The sequence below is a fragment of the Trichechus manatus genome, unplaced genomic scaffold, assembly GCF_000243295.1.
Source record: "Trichechus manatus latirostris isolate Lorelei unplaced genomic scaffold, TriManLat1.0 scaffold00010, whole genome shotgun sequence".
Classification (NCBI taxonomy): Eukaryota; Metazoa; Chordata; class Mammalia; order Sirenia; family Trichechidae; genus Trichechus; species Trichechus manatus.
This window is the reverse complement of record NW_004443946.1, coordinates 24,368,684-24,391,477: the sequence shown is the minus strand read 5'-3', so window position 1 is coordinate 24,391,477 and position 22,794 is coordinate 24,368,684. Positions and strand designations below refer to the sequence as shown.

Below are 22,794 nucleotides of genomic sequence, written 5' to 3'. Positions count from 1 at the left end.
GTTTTTTTTTTTTTTTAAACAAAAATAAGAGCCTCTTGAGGATGTCCTCTGTCTGGTCCTCTGGCCACTCCTGGCTCTGCTGCATCTTTCACCTCACTGCACGTCGGGACAGGACCTTCCTCTCAGGACCACGCCTCTGGGCAGCACCTCTGCACAGGGTACTTGCTCCATGTTGCAGCATTTAATTGTGTTTTCCACCAGCAGTCTACCTCCACCCTTCACTAGTGGAGTGATCCATCAATTACAGAGGGGTCTTCCAGTCAGACCTACAATCCGACTGTTCTTTCTTTTGGGGGGAAAAGTAAGGAAGAGAACGGAAAGACAGGGGAGCTGCAGATGAGTATAAAAGAAAGGCTGAGAAGTCTCTGAGGAGGGAATTCAGGATTATGAAAATTGGAGGAAAGAAAGAGGAGAGAAACTGAAGACTCAAGCAGGATGAATAAAGCTGCTGATGGATGAACTGAGATAAGAGTATTATATTACCAAAACTAACAATATTTTAGTGCCAGCATACTAGAATGCCAAAAATCCATAAGGTAAGCACTATATTATAATGAAGGCTCCCTGAAGCAAGTCACTTTGCTAAGCACTATATCTAATATTTGCATTAAGCATGAGAATACAGATATTTCTTTCTTTTTTACAGATGTGGCAACTCTGATTTAGAGGAGGTAAGTCACTTGTAGGCCACAAGTAGTAAACAGTAGTACCAGAATTCACACACGTTATTTTAACTACTGATTCCAAAGCTTATTTTCGTGTGTGTGTGTGTGTGTGTGTGTGTGTGTGTGTGTAATCTTCTCAGAAGTTTCTAAAATGTTACTATGAATAAAAAATATTTAAATAAATTTGGTACCTAAAGGGATAAACTATTATTTAGCCAGTTCACACATAATGTTTTATTCCTAGATGTACTGTATAGCCAAAGTTTTACTGTGCTTAAAGGAACAGATATTATTTAAATGTTATATTCAAATCTGGATGATTCTTTCCCCCATCCCTCCATTTTTCACATTTAACACCTAAACAAATGTTTAGCTTTAAGTTTTCTTATCAGTCTGGTTGCTGAATTTATAACAAGGATGGTACAAAGAGTGCCAAAGAATGGTTTTGCCATCACTAGAACACACACATAAATAGCTGCATTTTTGGCTGACACACTCATGACAGCAAATAATAAAGAACTTCACATTCTTAGAGATGAGAAATAGTAAATAGTTCAAAGCCCCAAATATTAGATCAGGTACAGTCAAATCATCTGATTATAAGCACATGTGCAAAAGGCAAGAAAAACTGCCCTCTAAAAAGTTATACCTGATATTTTTATTGTAAAGGAGGAAAAGAAAATATAATCACAACAGTTACAAGGTTTCATTCAACTAGCTGATATTAGGTTTCATGATATCTGTAGACTTTGTATTACTATTTCATTTATATATTTCTCTAGAGATACCAGCATAATCTGGACCATGCATAATTATGAATAATAACTTACAAAGTTATAATCACGTCTTAATATATTTCTCTAGAATTATTAATCTAAAAAATTAAATAGATGATAAACACAAATGAAAGAAATACAAGACAAATAAAACCTGAGTACTATCTTACACCTAACAAAATTAGTAACATTCCTAAAATGAAAATGGCCCTTGGTAGAGCTGTAAGATATTCACCCACTGCTGGCGGCACTGTGAATTTGTACACACTATTTTAGAAAGCAATATGGCAAGGTATGTTAAAGTCACAAAAATGTTCACATTCTAATCGTAGAGTTTTACTGTAACTGACTATCACAGAAGAAAAAATGAAAACTCTTCCATCTTCTTTAGAAAGGGCAGTATAAGTCACTTTAGAAATGGGCACTAAAGATGCTACTAAGGAGCCCTGGTGTCACAAGGGTTAAGCACTCAGCTGCAAACCAAAAGGTCGGCAGTTCAAACCCACTCAGTGGCTTCGCAGGAGAAAGACCTGGAGATCTGTTACCAAAAAGATTACAGACTAGGAAACTCTATGGGGCAGTTTTGTTCTGTCATACGGGGTCACTATGAGTTGAAATCAACTCAGCGGCACCTGATAACAACGAAGATACCACTAAGCAGTCTTAGGCCTCATTATATGTCAGCAGGCCAAAGAATGTTACAAGTTAATTTTACTAGCTTGAATTAAAATTATTTTACCACTTTTAATATTTTAAATGAGCCCTGCTGGCACAGTGGGTAAGTGTACTTGGCTGCTAATTGAAAGGTTGACGGTTCGAACCCACAAGTGGCTCTGTGGGAGAAAGATGTGGCAGTCTGCTTCCTTAAAGATTATAGCTTTGGAAACCCTATGGGGCAGTTCTACTCTGTCCTATAGGGTAGCTATGAGCTGGAATCGACTCGACAGCAAAAGGTTTTGTTTTTTTTATTGGGTTCAAGTTGTCTTCATGTAAACATCTTAATATGATTAATAACTTTGTTAGAAAGAGAAAATTGGACTAAAATTTGAGAATTTTTAAAAAGGAAACATAGTCTGCTTTTAAAACAAAACACAGACTTGGCAAAGTGGAGATAATAAAAAGTCAACTGTTTAAAGACTGGAGCTCTCTCCGGGAAGTACACCACTCAGAGATTCCCAATCTCTGGTCCCCAAAGGACTCATCCTAATTGTAAGGGTGGAGTTTTCATGAGAACTAAATGGACTGACTTTGCATCATTATAAAAAGCAGGTGAGAATAATGGATGGGGACATTTGCACAGGTCTGGTCACAGGCCAGAATCCTGTCCCGAAGTACTCCTCTAACCACCTAATTATTGTTGTATAATTGCCCACATTTACAAACTGCATAATATTCTGATGTTCCAGCTCTTTTTCCATTGGTAATTCTTAAAAAGTGAGGTGGTTTATTTGCCAAGAATGCATGGACTTTTTGGCTGAGCAGTCTCTATTATACCCCTAACTTGTTACTAAAAGGTAGAATTTATTATGAAGTTATGTTGACATTAATAAATTGCATTAAGATGGTTAAAGAAACAAATACAAAGAAAAGTCGATTAGAAATAAAGGGGAAGTTAAGAGTAGCAGAATGATAGCAGGCTATAATAAATCTATAACAAATGGTCTATAATTATACTTTAAAAAATTCAACCTTACTGGTTGGTGATCAAAGAAATGTAGTATCTGTTTCGGTTCATAATAAATATTCAAGTATAAAACAGTGAATATTCAAAGTAGTCAAGAGAGTATTAAGCTATGCACTCTTAAACATACCAATGCGTTTTTCTGCTCTAAGCTTTCTTAAGAGCAATTTGGCAATAAAAATCAAGGTTTCTGTAAAGTTCCCACCATTTCATTTATAGGGCTCTATCTTATAGAAATAATTAGATTTGTGGGGAAAAAAACACACATATTACTATACCACAAATTTTTAAACACTTTGCAATTCTACTTCAATATAGTTGTGTTTCCTTTGCATTTTTACCTTATGCATTTAAAAATACTATTCTAAGAAGAATCCATAGGCTTCACCAAAGTGCCAAAGGGGCCCAGAAGGCAAAAAAAGTTAAGAATATCTGATGTAAGCATTATTTATAATAATGAGAAATGAGAAAAACCTGAATTTCCGAAGTTGAAAAACTTAAATGATGGCAATTATGGAAATCAATTACAGAACCACTGAAAAATATAAAAATGTATTTAATTATCCTTATTTTATTTAAAAAATGAATATGTATTTCTTTAACGGGACAGAAATAAAATCACTATTAATCTTATGAGGTAAATTTTAAAAAATTTTTTCTATGGTTTCTAATTTTTCTATAATGAACATACACAACTTTTATCATTGGAAAATTTTTAAAGTATAAAAATGTATTTGTGTACAAATGGCCAATGATTATAAAGAAAATGCAAAAACCATGCATATTAATGCAATTCTTTACTTTTCACGTTAGTTAATACCAATTAAAATGCCATCTCAGAAGAAAACCATATTTAATATCCAAATGCAAGTGATCACAATGAAAAATCTATCTCTAACTCAATTTTCCGTCTATTAGTTTGTCGTACTGTGGTGGCGTATGTGTTGGTATGATTCTGGAAGCTCTGTTACTGGCATTTCAAATACCAGCAGGGTTACCCGTGATGGACAGGTTGCAGCAGAGCTTCCAGACTAAAACAGACTAGGAAGGAAGGCCTGGCAATCTACTTCCAAAAATTAACAAATGAAAACCCTATGGATCACAACAGAATATTGTCTGATTTGCTTGATTTGGGCACGCCTTCAGAAGAGATAAACTGCTAGAGGACATCATGTTTCGTAAAGTAGAGGGCCAGCAAGGTTGAGGGAGACCCCTGGTGAGACCGGCACAAGAACCACAACGATGGATTTGAACATGCTCATGATCATGAGGATGGCGTAAGACCAGGCAACATTTCGTTCTACTATACATAAGGTTGTTATGAGTCAGAGTTGACACGATATCAGCCAACAACAGCAGCAACAACTCAATTTATTTATATTTAAAACACTCTTTGTACCCCCTTACCAGAGATATCACAGCAGGTTGTCTTCCTACATAAAATGCTTTTGAAGGATTTGGAAGAAAGTCCTCAGAGACAGCTGAAAATTCAGACAAGGCAGAAGTCACTGCTGTCAACAAGGGCAAAGACCATGCCGTGTGTCCCAAACCCACAGCATATCTGCTGACTATGAATTGCAGAGGCTGTTTCAACTAATGTTTCTTCCACCCTTGACTTGAATGAAATAAGGACATGTCTCTTCTTGCTGCTATGAAGCTCAGATGAATGGCTTCCTATACAGAGAAAGGGGTTCCATGAGCAGGATGGCGAAGACACTGATACAATGAAACAAGTATTTTTTGAGCACCAAATTTTACTGCTCAGGATAGGTGCTCACTGGTATCTGGAGTTACAATGAGAAATTATTTCAAGATATAGTTTGCAGGCTTTATTATATATCATCAACCTGTACTGAAATAATAGACCTAAACGGCCCTCATTTCCTTGAGACTGCAAAACAAAGCACAGAGACATTCTTTGGAATATGGCAGTAAGCGTGATAGTTGTTTTGATGTATCCTTGATACAAGAAACTGGGCAAACATTCCCATCAGGTTTACATGTGGATGGCTCACATGTTAGCTATGGTTATTAACTGTACCCAAAGGTTTATTTATTTTTTAATTTTTTAATGCTTTTAGACTTACAGAAAAGTTGCAAAAGCAGCACAGGGAATTTCCATATGTAATCTTCCCCCAATTTCCCCAGTGCTAACATCTTGCATAACTACTGTGGTGCAATGGATCGCTTTTAGATGGCCTTTCTTGCCATGGTCTTGCAGCTCCCACCAAATGACTGAGTAAGACTATGCGGATGAGGTGCTTGTGGCCCACCAAAGGGACTGGACAGCTTGGTAATAATACAGATAAGGTGCATGACACGCTTGTGGGAGTGGGAACATGAAAATACAATGTATGGAACCCTAACAAGGGGATTGGTCAGTTTTGCCATCCCGCTAGGCTTAAAATGAGGCACCCCAGGGGCAGAAAGGGGGGACCTCACTACCACCCAGAAAAAAAGCTAGGAGTGGAGTGCTTCCTATGGACCCAGGATCCCTGCACTGAGAGCCTCCTAGACACAGACAGAGAGAGTTGTTAACACTGGAGATGGCAAGAGATGGTGAGAAGCAGCAGCAGAGAAACGGCAGCAGCAGAGGCAGCAGAACCAGGAGACTGGCAAGAGACAACGGTGCAGTGGGCTTCCCGGCCCATGGAACAAGAAAGCGGAGTGGCTTGCTGTTGGAGTGGAGTGTCTCTGGGCACGTGGCAGACCTAGGCTTGCCGACCAACTGAGCTAGAGAGCTAAGCGCCTTTGGGCTGAGGCTTCCTGGCAGAGTGAGGTGGCTCTGGGCACTTATCAGTGAAGCTAAAGAGCTTTGTAATACTTGCCCAAGCAGGGCAGAGGCCAGGCTGAGGGGTCGAGGGGCCAAGGGCCAAAGAGAGGCCTGCCTGTGGACATGGATGAGAAGAGGCTGTCCTGATTGAAGAAACATAACCTGAGTCATTCCTGATCCTGAATCAACCTTATAGTCTCCTAATAAAACCTCATAATCATGAGTATGGTCTGTGAGTTCTGTGTGGTCACTGCAATGAATTATCAAACCCAGCAGAGAAATACAGAATGCCATGGGAGGGACGGCTGGTGCCAGAATTGGCAAAAAAAGTTGGAGAGTGGAGGTACGGCTGACCTCCACTTCACAGGAATCAGCCATGGGCTGTCCATGCTGCTAATGATTCTCCTTTCCCCTGGTGAAGTTAGAAGGGGAGGTATGATACCTCCACCATGTCATATTTACAACTGCATACAGTACAATTTTCATGTTTTATCTGTTTATCATGATGTTGCATACTGGTCCAGTTGTGAGGATTTTTGTTTTCTTTATGTTAAGGTGTAATCCACACTGAAGGCTGTAGTCTTTGATCTTCATCGCTAAGTGCTTCAAGTCCTCTTTACTTTCTGCAAGGAAGGTTGTGTCACCTGCATATCACAGGTTGTTAATGAGTCTTCCTCCAATCCTGATGCTGTGTTCTTCTTTATGTAGTCCAGCTTCTTGGATTATTTGCTCAGCATACAGATTGAATAAGTATGGTGAAACAATACAAGCCTGACGCACGCTTTTCCTGATTTAAGCTATGCAGTATTTCTTTGTTCTGTTGGAATGGCTGCCTCTTGGCCTATGTATAGGTTCTGCAGAGCACAATTAAGTGTTCTGGAATTCCCATTCTTCATATTGTTATTCATAATTTGTTATGATCCACACAGTCAAATGCCTTTGCACAATTAAACACAGGTAAACATCTTTCAGGTATTCTCTGCTTTCAGCCAAGACCCATCTGACATCAGCAGTGATCTCCCTCATTCTACATCCTCTTCTGAATCCAGCTTGAATTTCTGGCAGTTCCCTGTGGATGCACTGCTGCAATCACTTTTGAATGACCTTCAGCATAATTTTACTTGCATGCAATATTAATGATATTGCCCTATAATTTCCACATTCTGTTGGATCACCTTTCTTTGAAATGGGCACAAATATGAATCTCTTCCAGTCAGTTGGCTAGGTAGCTGTCTTCAAACTTCTTGGCATAGACGAGTGAGCACTTGCAGAGTTGCATCTGTTTACTGAAACATCTCACCTGATTCCTAGAGCCTTGTTTTTCACCAATGCCTTCAGTGCAACTTGGACTTCTTCCTTCAATACCATTAGTTCTTGATCAAATGCTACCTCCTGAAATGGTTGACCATCGACTCATAGAGGGCTCATAATGGTTCCAACTCAACCCTATATGACAGAGTAGAATTGCCCCACAGGGTTTCTTAGGCTGTAATCCTTACGGCAGCAGATCACCAGGTCTTTTCTCACATGGAGCAGCTTGTGGGTTCGAACTGCTGACCTTTTGGTTAGCAGCCAAGGTCTATACATATGCTTATTATAAAAATTAGTAATACAGAGTACAGAAATGAACGCCTCTCCTAATTCCAGTAACTTGACTGGTATTTGTCTGTATCTTTTCTTAAACACACACACACACACACACACACACAATTTATTAACTTGTTTACTAACGAGAGTGTCCTTCATATTTTTAAAGTAGTTTTAAAAATAAAAATAACATCTGTATATTCAACTACTTATTCACTTATTCATAATATTATTAAACATCTATCCTGTGCCAGTTACAGTGCCTTGATGAGATGGTGGAGAACAGAAGCAGACATACCTCTACCTTCATTGTGTTTACAGTCTACAATCAGTGCAATTAAGACAACAGAGAAACTATTGAGCCTTAATTTTTTTCTGATTAAAAAAAAAAGTATTTTATCATCTACAATTCTGTCTGGAACCCTATTTAGATGGATGCTGGAACTCCTAAATTTATCCTCCATTTTTTTCTTTTATAATTTTAATTTCTTTGTATTTTTGTTCTGTATTCATCCACTTTGTCTTCTGGATAAAGGGCTGATGTATAGCCTTGTCTGATTTATTATTCAGTCCAACCACTGAATTTTATTTCAGCAGCCGTATTTTTAATCCTCAGGAACTCGTTTTTCCTGTTCTTATCTTTCATAATAGCATCTCCTCATTGGTATTATTTAAAAATTCTTTAAAATTCTTTTCCTTGAATTATCTGTATCTACTCTCAGTTGTGTTTCCTGTTTTTCTTTCTCTTTCACGCTATTGGTTTTCCTTAGCTATCTGGTGATCTTTGTTTATCGCATTTATGAATAAAGGTGGAGACGGATTAATGTGGGTGGTTCGGGTTCCCCCTGCAGCTGTGGTCTCTTTCCTCAGCAGGCCTCCCTTACATGAGAGGCCAAGGGCCAGCTCTGAAAAAACAGTACAACCTCTCAACAGCAAGATGTCTCTATAGAGTAATAGGCGCAGGACAGAAAGCCATAGAGCTGCCCCAGTTGGGAGGGCTATATTGAATTCCACTCTAGATCCAGCTGCCTATCCTTCCCCATCCAGAGCTTGCACTGGAACTGGTGCTTCTCTCTGCCTCTGGGATTAACCACCTGACATGCACCTGTTTGTGCTTTAGGCTTGTGAAGCCTTTGTAACCCTGTCCTTGCTAAGGATGCAGGTGCACTCCCCCTGCTCTGAGTCACCCAGCACCCCTTGTTTCTGCACATGACGTTCTTAGATCCATTGATCATAACCAGTCTAAGCATTCCTTCAAGGCAAGGACCACTGATTAGGCAGGCTCAGGAACTGTTTCCCAAATGAATGATGCAAAGTGTAAGATTTATGGAGTTGAGGGTCCAGTGTCTCTATTATTTACACAATCAAGTGGAGGCAGTGAGGGCCCTCTGTGTGTATGGCTTCATGTTACACTCCAGATACCAAATGATATATTGCATTTCCTTTTCCTCTCTTTTCAGGAAATGAGACCACAAACAAGTCTGTGTGTGGCTGTGGTGGTTTTGTGGAAATTCACCAGTACCACCAATGGATATCCAAAGGCCCAAACTCTATTACTGAGACTTTATTTTTACTATTGTAACTTGATCAACACACTGATAAATATTTGTTAACTACAGGGGGGAAAGATAGCAACTTTACAGTGGAGAAACCTGGCAGATACCACCTTAACCAGGTGAGCAAAGTCAGTGTCATGAACCCTGTGAAATGATGCACTGAGAAGGGCACATCACTTCTGTGGTTCTCTCATCAAAAGCACATAACCTCACTACAAGCATGTGACACCACCGGACAAACCCAAATTGAATGATTAATACTTTTCAACAGTGTCAAGATCATGGAAGATAAAGAAAGACAGAGGAACTGTTACAGACTGCAGGGGACTAAGGAGGAAATAACTAAAGGCAACATGGGATCCTTAATAGGATTTTACGACAAAAAAGGATATAGGGGTGAAAACTGGTGAGATTTCAGTAAGATCTTCAGTTAAATAATTTTACAGGCTATTGTATTTGGAAAATGTCTATGCCTTAGTCTTCATCACGCAACACAGATAAAAACAGTACCTACTTCCTCATAGGGTTGTTGTGAGGTTAAAATGAATAAGCATTTGTACACTTAGAATAGTGCCTGGCAATAGGAAGTGCTACATAAGTACATTTACAGAAGGAGAGCAGTAACGATGAAGACCTTGTTTAGGAAGAAAAATGATGAACTCAAAATTTTTGCTCACAGGTTGGAGATGCCAACTAGATGGGCCATCCAAATGAAGGCAGATAACAGCTGGTGGGAAATGTAGCTAGAACTGAGGAGACAGCCTGGGAGTAAAGGTACTTCATTTGGATATAAATGTATACTTAGCACCTTTCCAAAAAGAACTTTCCGAGGTCAGGAATTATAAAGGCTATATAAATAATGCTAATGAAAGAGAAATGGGAAAATTAAAGATGAAAGTGGAAGCAAATATGCTAATAATGAAGGATATATAGTTGAGCATCAAATTTGGTTCTGGGAGCTGAGATAAAAGAAGACATACAGTTTGAAGTATATATATTTGTAAAATATATATTAATATATGTAAAATATACACAGATATATTTTGATACATAAACATATATATAATATTCAGAAAGGCCAGCATTTGGAAGCTACCAGAAAACAATTCCTGGCATGGAATTCTAAAATAAATTTCTCAAATGGAACTTTCTAAAGAGATTGCTGAATGACATAACGGATGATGTTTTTAGCACCGGTTTTGTTGCAAAAGCAAACTCCGTTTTATATTACTGGATTTTCTTATGACCTTGAATAAAAATGTTTCTGCTAATGTGGCCTTTTGACAGTGTAACTGGATTATAAAATAAAACATATCAAGAAGCTGCTGAGGTACATGTCCTCTTAGCCAACTTCCATAAACCTCTGAACTGAGATGGCTCAGGCAATGTGAAAGCCCAGATCCCTTCAGATCCTAACCTCTATGACGTTAATAGAGCCCTGGTGGTGCAGTGGTTTAAGTGTTTGGCTGCTAACCAAAACGTCAGCAGTTTGAATCTACCAGCCGCTCCTTGGAAACCCTATGGGGCAGTTCTACTCTGTCCCATAGGGTCACTATGAGTCGGAATCAACTTGAGGGCAATGGGTATGACGTTAATGAGGCAGGATTAGAGGCAGTTATGTTAATGAGGCAGGACTCAACTTATAAGATTAGGTTGTATGCGAGTCAATCTCTTTTGAAATATAAAAGAGAGAAGTGAGCAGAGAGGAAAGGGACCTCATTACCACCAAGCAAGAAGAGCCAGGAGCAGAATATGCCCTTTGGACCCAGCTTCTGTGCTGAGAAGCTACTAGACCTGGGGAAAATTGATGACAAGGACCTCCCCTCAGAATCAACAGACAGAAAAAGCCGTCCCCTGTACCTGATGCCCTGAATTCAGACTTCTAAACTGTGAAAGAATAAATTTCTGTTTGTTAAAGTCATCCACTTGTGGTATTTCTATTACAGCAGCACTAGATAACTAAGACACCTACTCAGCTGATCCTAATGCACGGCCATTTTCTAAGATGCTCTACTATAAGCATCATGGTGCTCCTCTACCTTCTGATTTGTGGCAGAAAATACAATGGAATGTAGGAATTATGAAGAAAGAAAATAAGCCAGACTGGCTGGCTATATCACTTACTAAGGCTAAGGAGCTTTAGCAAATTGCCAAGCTTTCGTCTTCATCATAAAATGGTGATTAAAAATATAGTACATACTTCATACGGCTGTTGCGAAGTTGAAATGAATAAATATTTGTAAAGCACTCAGAACACTGCCTGGCATACAGTGAGTAATATATAAATGTTAACTTGTATCAACATCATCACCATCATCATCAATAGGACTACTCTACTACTGTGATATCACAACACACAAACTGTAATTTAAGAGAATTATAGAACTGTGGACTTTTTAAGACATAGATACTTTAGTCCAAAAAAAGTAAGTTATTCAAGGTCAGAAGGTCATCAGAGACAGAATTAAGACTGGTATTCTGATTCTTGGTCTTACTACCCTAATTTAAATCAACGTTATTGCTGTTATTGTGTGCCGTCAAGTCTATGCCAACTCATAGGACAGAGGAGAACTGCCTCATAGGGCTTCCTATGCTGTAGACTGTAATCTTATGAGAGCAGATCGCCAGGTCTTTTCTCTTGGGGAACGGCTGAGGGGTTCGACCTGCTGACTTTCAGTTAGCAGCCTAGTGTTTAACTATTAGAATATTATATCATACAGGTTAAGTATAATCTTTGTGTTTGTTGCCATGAAAAGTTATGGATCCCATTCTTGGCTCAGAACATTTTCTAAATAAAATAAAATACTATGTATATCATTTTGATTTACAGTATCTAGTCTAGAAAAGAATTATAGTGCTGGCAAAGAATACTGAATATACCACGAATTGTCAGAAGAAGAAATGAATCTGACTTGGAAGAAGTATAGCCAGAATGCTCCTTAGAAGAGAGGATGGCAAGGCTTCATCTCATGTACTTTGGACATGTTATCAGGAGAGACCAGTCCCTGGAGAAGGACATCATGCTTGATAAAGTAGAAGGTCAGCAAAAAAGAGGAAGACCCTCAACAAGATGGATTGACACAGTGGCTGCAACAAGCTCAAACATAGCAACGACTGTGACAACGGTGTAGGACTGGCCGAGTTTTGTTCTGTTGTACATAGGGTCACTATGAGTCGGAATTGACTCAACAGTATCTAATAACAACAAGTCTAGAAAAAAATATAACTATAAGGATTGCACATTATTTTATTTTATTGGAGGAAGAAACCCAGTATTCATTTCCACATATCTAATCCACTTAACTTCCTAATTAAAGGCAAAGGAAAGAAAATAATCTTTCATACACACACACACATATATTTGATTCCATGTAGAGGGATATATAATTAAGAGAACCACCTTCAAATAAATCATATACAGTTTATATAATCTCAAAAAAAAAAAAAAAGGCAAGGGCAATAAAACAAATTATTATACATGCATAAAATCTTTCACTATTAATTTTGGAAGAAATTAACTGTTAAGTTTAAGAGGCATGTAGAGTATAACATTTCAGTAATGCAGAATAAAGACTCGCTGACTCAAAAGTTCATCACTTACCTGCAATATACAACTGTCTACATCAAAAAACTAAACACAGAATAATTATCCTTAAAGAACTATGAATTGTAAGGCATCCTATACTACTGTCCTCAAGTCTAATGTTGCTATCCTTACAGACAGATTAAAAAAGAAAAAGAACACATCAATAAAATAAGCACAGATCTTTATAAATATACTCAGCTGAATGGCATTCCCTGACATTCTATGTATACTGTAAAATGATCCACTAAAACTTATAAAATCTACTTAATGATGCTCATTTAACAGTCCAAAACTTGGAAGAATAGCTCTTCGTAACAAAATTGGGAATGTATCAGAGTGATAAAGCAGTCATTTCAAGCACAAACGAATTTTAAGTTTGCACATTCTAAAGAAACGTACAAACTCAAACGTACAAGCTAAAAGATAGCTGATTAGAAGAGAGTAAGAAGAGGTAAAGAAAGAAAATCTGACGTTACAATAAACCAAACCAAACCCATTGCCGCCAAGTTGATTCCGACTCATAGTGATCCTACAGGAGAAAGTAGAACTGCCCCACAGGGTTTCCAAGAAGCAGCTGGTGGATTCGAACTGCCGACCTTTTTGGTTAGCAGCTGACCTTTTGGTTAGCAGCTGAGCTCTTAACCACTGCTCCACCAAGGCTCCAACATTACAATAGCAACTGAAATCCAATATGTTGTATCGTCAACTAACCGTGCAGCCCAGCATATGGCTGAACCTGATTTTTATGTGTATATGTTGGGGTGGGGAGAGGTGGAGGTATGGGATGACGAAAAAGGTGGACAGGGATTGTAAGAACAGTCAAATTGGGTGACTTAAAGTTTTCAGAAGAATAATTAAGTGTATAAGCATTTTTTTTTTTTTCTTTTTTCAGAAGTGGGAAACTATTCTTCAATGAGCTCCAGACCAGAAAAAGACAGCTTCCCCTGGTCACTCAGCAGTAGGTGGAGGCCCTTCCCTATCACAGCATCTTCAAGAGCTTGACTTTGAGAGGGATACCTCACCTAGCATATAAATAAGCCTACCAACACTGCTGATCAATGGAGCAACAAACGCCACTGCTAAGGTAACCTATGGGCTCTTCTGGCTTCTATTAACACATCTCTCTGAAAGGATTCAGGGAGGACGTGCGTCATAGGCAGTGCACTCAGTGCAAACTGGAAAGTCCTGTATGGCCACAGAAAATAAGGCGAGTAATGGCTACGAAAAAGGCCCCTCCTTAACAAGCCATATCAGCTACAGGCAGCATCATAATTATCCTGTAACTTAGTATTTTCCACTTATAAGTTACCTTGGTACTTTCATCATTGTGACTAAATAAAAACTAAATGTAAAATATATTCACACTCAAAGCAAGAAGATCATATTAACTTTACTGTTGCCCTACTGCTTAGTCTGTGCTCTCTAAGGAGGTGTGGTTGGATCACTTGGACTTCTATACAATGACGGGTTCACCTTGGGGTTCTCTGAGCATTCAGTGAGCAGGTCTACACGAAGCACTAAGTAACAGCACAATAAATGTCAGCTATATTATTAGTGTTATTTAATTCTGGTGAGTCTCAATATAAGATCACACGCTAACAAAATGGCAGAGAGAAGTGGGCAGGAGAAAGAGCTGGAAAGAAGAGGATTAATAGTGTTCTGCTTCTTTTCACTAAGTGTAAACAATGGGTTAATCTATTGCTCCAGCATCTTTCCACCAACGAACTTAGTTTAAATGGTGGAAAATAATGATGATGTTTATAAAAACAGTGTAATATTCAATAGTTTGACTTCATCAGCCAATAACAATTAAATTTTACATATTGTGTTGGCTGTACAGTGAACTTCAGTAAAGTGAATTCTTTTCCAGTGATGGAGTCACCATGAAGTCAGGAATGCATTAAACAAACAGAAAGGAAAATATCTGGTAAGGAAGAGGCTGAGCTGACAACCAGGTCAGTACTGCTATGCCGTGTTGCTGGAGGAATTATATCTGACAATGATGTGTTCCTTCGACAGGATGACTTGCTTTAAGGTTCTGGTTAGGAAAATGAGCTAGTGCATTCATAACAGTGAAGCAAAACTGTACATTAAAAGTTGTATTAAAAGAATTATTATATTTTATACTGTGATTTTTTTAAAAGTATAGACTTATAAAATATTTTAACATAGTTACACTCTAGGGGGCTTAACTTATGCTTCAAATGATGTTATCCACTGCTGTAATTTGTAGTATATTATCATATTATAATAATGACCTACCTGATTTGAAAATTCTACGTTGTTTGGCACAAAATAAGCTATTCTAGGAAGTGCACTCTGTAACTGACTTTCACTGGATCAACTTTCTGCATTACCTACTGTTCTCCATTCCTTCTGAAAACCATGCTGATGAATGTCTAATGCACACTGGATGTCTGGAAGAGCAGGCAATCTCTAGTGACACACACACTTTCTGCTCCCACCAGCTGGACTGTATGCTGACAAAGAGTCAACTGTGTCATCCCAAACCTATTTATGTCAGTTGACTTGTTACTGTAACAATAAAATTTAATTAAATATTATGAAAGCTGATGAAATATGAGACTAAAGATATGTTGTTTCTATAAAAACTAAGCTGCCCAAGGTTGAGTAAGGATATTGTTGATGTGTTGTGAGATTGTTAACCATTGTCATACGGCAACATTTGTAGTAACTGTTAAATGAGAAACTATTTTGTTCTGTAAGCCTTCATCTTAAGTGAGAATAACAGCACAATTGGAAGAGCATAGTCAATGTCACTGAACTGTGCATACAGAAATTTTTGAAATGTTGTATCTTTGGCTATGTGTATTTTCACATAAAAGGTTGAGAAGTTAGAGGGATGACATGTTGTGGGGTTGTTAACCAATGTCATAAAACAATATGTGTACTACTGTTTCATGAGAAACTATTTGCTCTGTAAGCCTTCACCTGAAGTACAATTAAAAAAAAAAACAAAAAGCTAAGCTGAAGACATTGAAAAGAACAAAGACGTGTCACTAAAAAGAAAGTTGTTGGATTAGATGTGGGCAAAACAACTTAAAATGAGGAGAAAAAATACATGAAATCTAAGAATCTGTACTCACACTGCTTTGCTAATGTCTATGCTTTTGCTCTTGTATTTATGCTATTAATACCATGTAGAATTCAAAATGGTGGAATCACTGTTGAAGAAATACCCTTGGCCTCACTAGAGTTTAGTAAGTATATTTTTAAATGTTTTAGTGAAAATGAAAATCTTCAGAATTTTTTTTTAATGATTCCTTAAATTTAGCGATATATTCATAATTAACTAGTTCCAATCACGCTGAGTAAGAGGATTTTTCCATGCTTCAGATGAGGAACTACTTTGGATTAGTGGCTTTTAAATTTATGAGGTTTTATGATCTAAGCAGGATTACTCTGGAATATACGTGTTCAAATTTTTATTGCATACTTTTGAAAGATAAACAAATGTCCACCATATTTAAACATTAAAATACACCCCTTCCCTTCAGTCTAATACAGTAGAGAGCATAGCACAGGGGTTAAGAGCAAGGACTCTAGTCAGACAGATCAAAGACAGAAAATCCTGGTTGCCCACTTACTAGATCTATAACTGTATCACTTAACTACTTAGGCCCCAGTTTTCTCATCTTAAAAATGAGATTAATAATAGTATCTACTTCACTGGGCACTGAGAAGTTGATATGAGAAAATACATGTCATGTCAAATGCTTAGCCTACTGTCTGGTGCCTAATTAAGTGCTCAAAAATATTTATTATTACTACGATTATATTGCCTAATAGGAAAAAAGTACCCCCACTACATAAATAACGTTATAACTAATATGTTCTCTCCTACGTTTGATTCAATGTCAGTGTCAGTTTTTAACAAGATAGCCTCAACCTACAGACAGCTCAGAAATAAATACCTGTAGAAAATTTCCCCAGGTAAAGTAAAGCAGTGGTTCTCTGCTAGAGAGTAATTTTACCACCTAGAAGGCATTTGGCAAGGTCTAGAGACATTTTGGGTTGAAAAAACTGGGGGAGGGAGAGCTATCGGCATCTAATGGGTAGAGGCAAGGGATGCTGCTAAACATCCTAGAATGCACAGGATAACCCCTCTCAATACAGAATTATCTGCCCCCAAAGGCCAAGAGCGCCAAGGCTGAGAAACCCTACATCCTAATGGACAGTGTAAGAAAAAGTGATTTCTAAAATCTGAACTCTGGAAAATTATTCTGAGAAAATAAAGATTGTTGAAAAAATGAAATTGGAATTTTTATTATTAAATTGATCCTAGGACCCATGCCATCGATATTTAGGAATGAGACATGGATATTTATGAATAAGACAAGATTCTGTTGGTCATTAAATTTCCATGATGAGGTTCATCATTTAATACTTTAAGATAAATTTTATCTTAAGTGAACAATGTTATAAAGTTATAATAAGTACTAGATATGAAACTAAATTTCATTCAGAATACACCTAAACCAAAACCAAAATCCAAACCACTGCCGTCGAGTTGATTCTGACTCATACTGACCCTATAGAACAGAGAAGAACTGCCCCATAAGGTTTCCAAGGTTGTAATCTTTATGGAAGCAGATTCCTACATCTGTCTCTTGCAGAGTGGCTGGTGGCTTCAAACACCGACCTTTCTGTTAGCAGCCAAACACTTTAACCACTGTGCCACCAGGGCTCCTCTAGTGAGAGCTAGATATGAAACTAAATTTTATTCAGAATATATCTAAATAAGAGCCAAAATCTGAAAACAGTAGGTGGGAAATTAAAACGTCACTTGAGTAGTTTGCAGACAGGGAGCCTCTCACCACAGGTCTACCTTCACCTGGCTGCAGAGATGACTAAGCTGGCTAATGGGACAGCAGGTATATGTCCTTCTCGGGAATCATCCTGTTTTCTAGCTTGAGTACCTGTATGACCTAAACTCATTCCTCAATAAATAATGCTCCTCAAAAACACTATTAGAAAGTGCTTAAGATTACATTTATGCTACTTTTTAAACAAATCAAAAGGGCCTTTCTTAAAAGTATGAGATAAAACTGTATATAAAGTATAATCTCAACAATATATGTATATATTTTCCCCACAAAAAAGAAGTGACTAGAAACAAAGTCATCAACATGTTAACAGCGCTTATCTCTTCAGGGCCTTTTTTACTCAACCCCAGAAGACCTAGATTTGACTTCTGGTTCTGAAACTCATTGTCTCTGTGACTTTTGTCAAGTTACAAAATTAATTTTCACAAAAGCTCCTTGAAATGGACAGGAATGTGTTATAATTTCCATTTACTGATGAAAACTTTGCGATGAAAAAGAAATTGTCCTGTACTAACTGTAAAAGCACACAATAAATGAAAGATAGCATTCTAATTGTTTTTGTAATCCTTAACAAAAAGCTATATTTAAAATATTTTCAGCTTTATACTTTCAAATGATTAAATGAAGACATTTATCCATAAAGATGGTATACAGTAAGTCTCCTACACAACAGTGACTATAATTTCATCCACTAAATCAAAGTTTTTTAAAAAATCAATAATATTTAATACACAAAAGACATTTTTATACCTGAAAGGGGGAATTAACCCCCAAAATGCAAAAAAATTGCAGCAAAGAGCTATTTAACTATTTTATCATCAAGAAAGATACAGAATTCATGCAAGTCTTAGGTCACACTGCTAAAAAACTTAATATACAGACTCTACTTTTTTCATTAAGTACAGCAAAATAAAAGTTAAAAGTAAAAGCTCTCCACTCACCCTTCTGATAGAAAAATTTCCTATAATAGTATGCACCAAGATCCACGTGTTCCACAATGTATCTTTTCACTCTATCTAGATGCATCACCAAGTTTTCCTTGGGCACTTCAAGAACTGCCACTCCGGCGTTTGTGCAATGGGAGCTAAGGGTAGACTCAAAGGAGGCACTTTCACATCCACTAAAAGAACCAGAATTTGATTTTGACAGGCTGATTTTCCTTTCACCTTCTCCACCAATCTCATTCCGAAAATATGGACAGCTCATTACAAGTTCGTTGCTTTTATCGTCTCCCTGGTCCATACCGAGGCTTCCTTTGGAATTCAGGTCTTCTGTGCTGCCCATGGGGGAGCTAAAACTGGCTGAATGGGACAAAGGTCCAGAGACCAAGGATGCCACAGCAGCGGCCGAAGCTCCTGTGGTGGTGTTTCTCCTCTTAATAACATTGTGCCTATTCATAATTGCCTCATTCAAGTCAAATAATATACTCTGGACATCGTAGTGGGCAAAGCACTTAGGGCACGTCCAAGGCCTGACAGAGTCTTCTGATCGGTTATCTTCAAGATCCGACGACTTTCCAAGTTCTTCACCTTTGGCATTGCGTAGTTTACGAAAAATGGATGAGTCTCCAGTTTCAGACTTGGAACGTCGCTTGAGTGGTTTTTCCCTTTCCTTAAAGAGCCTGAGGTTCTCCCTTTGTGAGATGGGCCCATCTATAACATCCAAGGAGAAACCAGACCCCTTGCCCCCACCGGCAATGAGAAAGTCACTGAGCTTAGTTGGGGTTGGACCTCGGTCAGATTTGTCATCTTTGTAGCCCTTTAACAAGTCAAAAAAGCTTTCTCCAGATGTTCCCTGCTTATCAATTGAAGATGTGCTACCATATTCCCTGTGCAGTGATGGTCCAGTCTTATATGTGGGTGAAATACATTCATCAAAGCTATCCACATCAAGTTCACTTATGGTGATATCGCTGTTGCTCCGTTGCCGTATTCTGCGAAGAGCTTTTCTAGGGGAGCTGGGATAGGCTTCAGGCATGAGAAATCTGGAGTCCATGTTCTCCGACGGTCTCGTCTTGTTTTTCAGCGTGTTCTGTATGCTTTTTAACATAGCTGAGTCATTGGAATTGAGGCTAACAGAACTTCCCTGACTCACAGGACTGCTTTTGGAGGACATGCTCTCAAGGCAACTTGAGGTTTCTATTTCCTGGCTTGAACGGCTAGATTCTTTCACGTTTTCCTTTCTTGGGGGCCAATCTGCAATCCTTGCCCTAACCCCCATCTTTGGGACTCCGGGGGTTGAGGTTATATGGTGAGGGCCTTCACTTCGAGGGGGCCCTACAGGCGCCATGACTGAGGATCCTAAACTGCCATTCTGGGACCTGAAGCGTCGCATGTAGAAGTCATCAGAGTGCACTTTGGGAGTGCCATCTGTTCCCACAACAGAGGCCCTTTCGGTAGCAACAGGCCTTTCTGTCTGTGACCGTTTCAAGCTGGTCATGATGTAAAAGTAATCAGGCTTAAATTCCTACAGAAAGGACCATCATATCTGTGTTTTAAATGTGTACTTCCCTTTTGGAGAATAGCTTCCATAAAATGTAAGAGTTGCATGAGATCTTAATCTTTTTCATTTAAAAGGTTAAACGAACGACGCTTTACTTTCAAACCACTGAAAATCCAGATCTTCAAAATATTATAATCCACAATAGTTTCTTTGCTTCACTTAAATAGATGGCTTTCTTTCAGAAAAAACTGAATGGAACTTGCATTACTGGAACTCTGCGATTGCCATAATCCCATGCTTTCTCTAAAAGAGAGAAGAAGACCATGTGAATTAGCATTTGATAAATACATTTAAAAATAAATCTGATATTGACAAAACCAGATGCGTGAATATAAAAGACTCAACAGTAGATTGTGGTTAATAGTTCCACCATCCATATTTAATAAAGCAGGTATGAAAGAAAGGAAGAAACTAAAGCATTTAATAATAATATCCATATCACTTAAAATGTAAAAAGAAAAAAAAGAGAGACTATTAAGCAGAGTGTTATTCAGTTTCCAAAAAAAAAGGACTATTAAGACTTCAGATTAATTCAACTGTTTCATAAAACTCAGAAGCAAGAGGGAGGGAGGCATCTTGTTCTAGGACATCATGTCTCCTACCCCATGTAAAGACCTGCTCCAATGACCTCTAATAATGTAGAACATCATGAATCACTGTGCTGACCAGAAGTTCAAGACAAAACCAACAGAATGAAATAATTAGAGCAAAACATAGTCAGTTTTATGGACAAAACTTCAAATTAAAAACTAATCTTACTATGTTACAACACTCACTTTTTAACTTTTCCCATGTTTCAAAATCAATACTTGTCTTATATTTCTTTACAAAGGCTCAACATAGTTGGCAAGAGCAAATAAACAGGGTTTTCCCGGAGTCATCATATCCATTAACACTCTTCTGTATTTTCTTCTACCTTATTACTTACCCAGGCAGGGAATATTTCAGAAAGAATCCGGCATTCACCACCACCTTTTTCAAGCTCTCCTTAGTTTCATCTACTCTTAAAGCTCAAAATATTTCACTAATTAACAAAATGCCTGCATTTCCTCTTGCATGGAAATCTACCCCACCCCATCAGTGCTAATTTATAAAGACAGTGGGAACAAAATACTGTTCTCCATAGACATCTCCCTCCTTCCCAACAGATTACCGAGAACTGTTAACATCCTTCTAGGTGACGAGCCAAGAAAACGAACTTCCTCATAAGCACGTCAGTCAGTAGCAAAAAAGCACAAATCCCCAGTATAAAATCCTGCATCATTGCGTACATGCTGGAAATAAAAGCAGAGGATCCTTTTTCTAAGACTCCACCAATTACACGAGCTGTGGCCTTTAAATGCTTGCCAAATCCATGTTTGGAAAGATGCTGCTGAACCAGCACAGCGCTGACAGGGCAGCATTGTCTACAAATCACTGCTCTGACACCCTGAGGACACCCCACTCTCTCTGCTCTCTCCACTCAACGGTAACAAGCACTTACTTCCACAATAATTAAGCATCTCGATAGTCGGCTTCCTGCCTCAGAGGCAGCCGCTTTAATTTCTCTTGCAGTACGCAGCATCATGTTAGAGGACTCGATGCTATTTATAAGCTGGAACATTTAGGGGTGTTGCAAAAATGCAAGCTGCCCGCAGAACGCAGGGCCCGGCAGAGCTCTGGCTGGGCTCCGAGGGCTGCTCTTTGCAGCCTTTCAGACAAGCACCAATTGTTTTCACTCTCGCTCCTCTTCACCATCTTTTGTTAAAAGGATAATGGATGTGCAGAGCTACCTAATTAAACCTGACTTTTGAGCTTCCTAGATACTTCTATTGTCAAGTTGCTACAATTTCCTTTACATTTCAGAACTTACACGCTCCTCTTTCAACTGTAAACCTTCAAGTGGAATAACATGGTAACGGCAGCGCAGGGCAACACATGTGGTCACAGCTAAGATTCAAAACGTGTTCCCCATAAAATGGAAAGAAAACCAGCCAACTGAATGAAAAATGCAAAGTAAACACCAGTCCATTTCCAAAAAAAAAGATCCTTTAACAGCCCAAACCAGAATTTATGAGCTATTTTATATCTACACACACACACAACTGAGTATTTCAAATGAAACATCTTTCAAAGAGAGAATACTTTACACTAGTATAAATAATAATTCTAAGTAGAGGCTTACAAAACTCAGATTCTTTCCACATTTCTCACAACCTCATAGAAATTCAAATAAATCACCTTCCATTCCCAGAATCTTCATTCTCCAAAGGCCGACACACCAACCCCACCATGATAAAAACTCATTCTTATCACATTTCATTTCCCTTAGAAGATATAGTTTACTGCAGACTTGTCCTTTTCAGGATATGTGACATTAGAGCTAATGTAGGAGGAAGCTAAAACCTGGCACTAAACACAATGAATATAACGGACTTGGAAATGCTCAGTTATTGGCTATCACTACAGGCAGTCCTCGGGTTATGAACTTTGGACTTAAGTACAGCTGGTAGTTACAAACTAGGCCCTGGAAAGCCTATCATATAAAAAATTTAAAGTACATACAATGGTTCGTAATAACAAATGAGCACTACTTTTTAATGTGCATCAAAATATTATTATTACTGTTTTATTATGTTAAAGGTGTTAGTTTTTTTATGTATAGAAAGGTACACCATATACTATATACTAAGACAAACATTTGATTAACTGATGTTAGATACGAACTGTACCTAACTGTTCCAACTTACGTACAAATTCGACTTAAAGACAGACTTAGGATCAGAACTTGTCCGTAATCTGGGACTGCCTGTACTACAGTATTTGTCTTCACAACCATCTC

At 38.2% G+C, this 22,794-nt stretch overlaps 1 protein-coding gene across 1 annotated transcript in view; it reads right to left on the bottom strand.

Moving 5' to 3' along the window:
* Positions 1-22,794, bottom strand: part of SIPA1L1 (signal induced proliferation associated 1 like 1) — a 409,883-nt gene that overhangs the window by 128,032 nt on the left and 259,057 nt on the right. The window contains exon 7 of the mRNA XM_004371003.2: positions 18,413-20,216. Within this exon, the coding sequence (XP_004371060.1) occupies positions 18,413-19,910 (1,498 nt within the window). The 5' untranslated portion in view covers positions 19,911-20,216. The remainder of the gene's footprint in view (positions 1-18,412; positions 20,217-22,794) is intronic.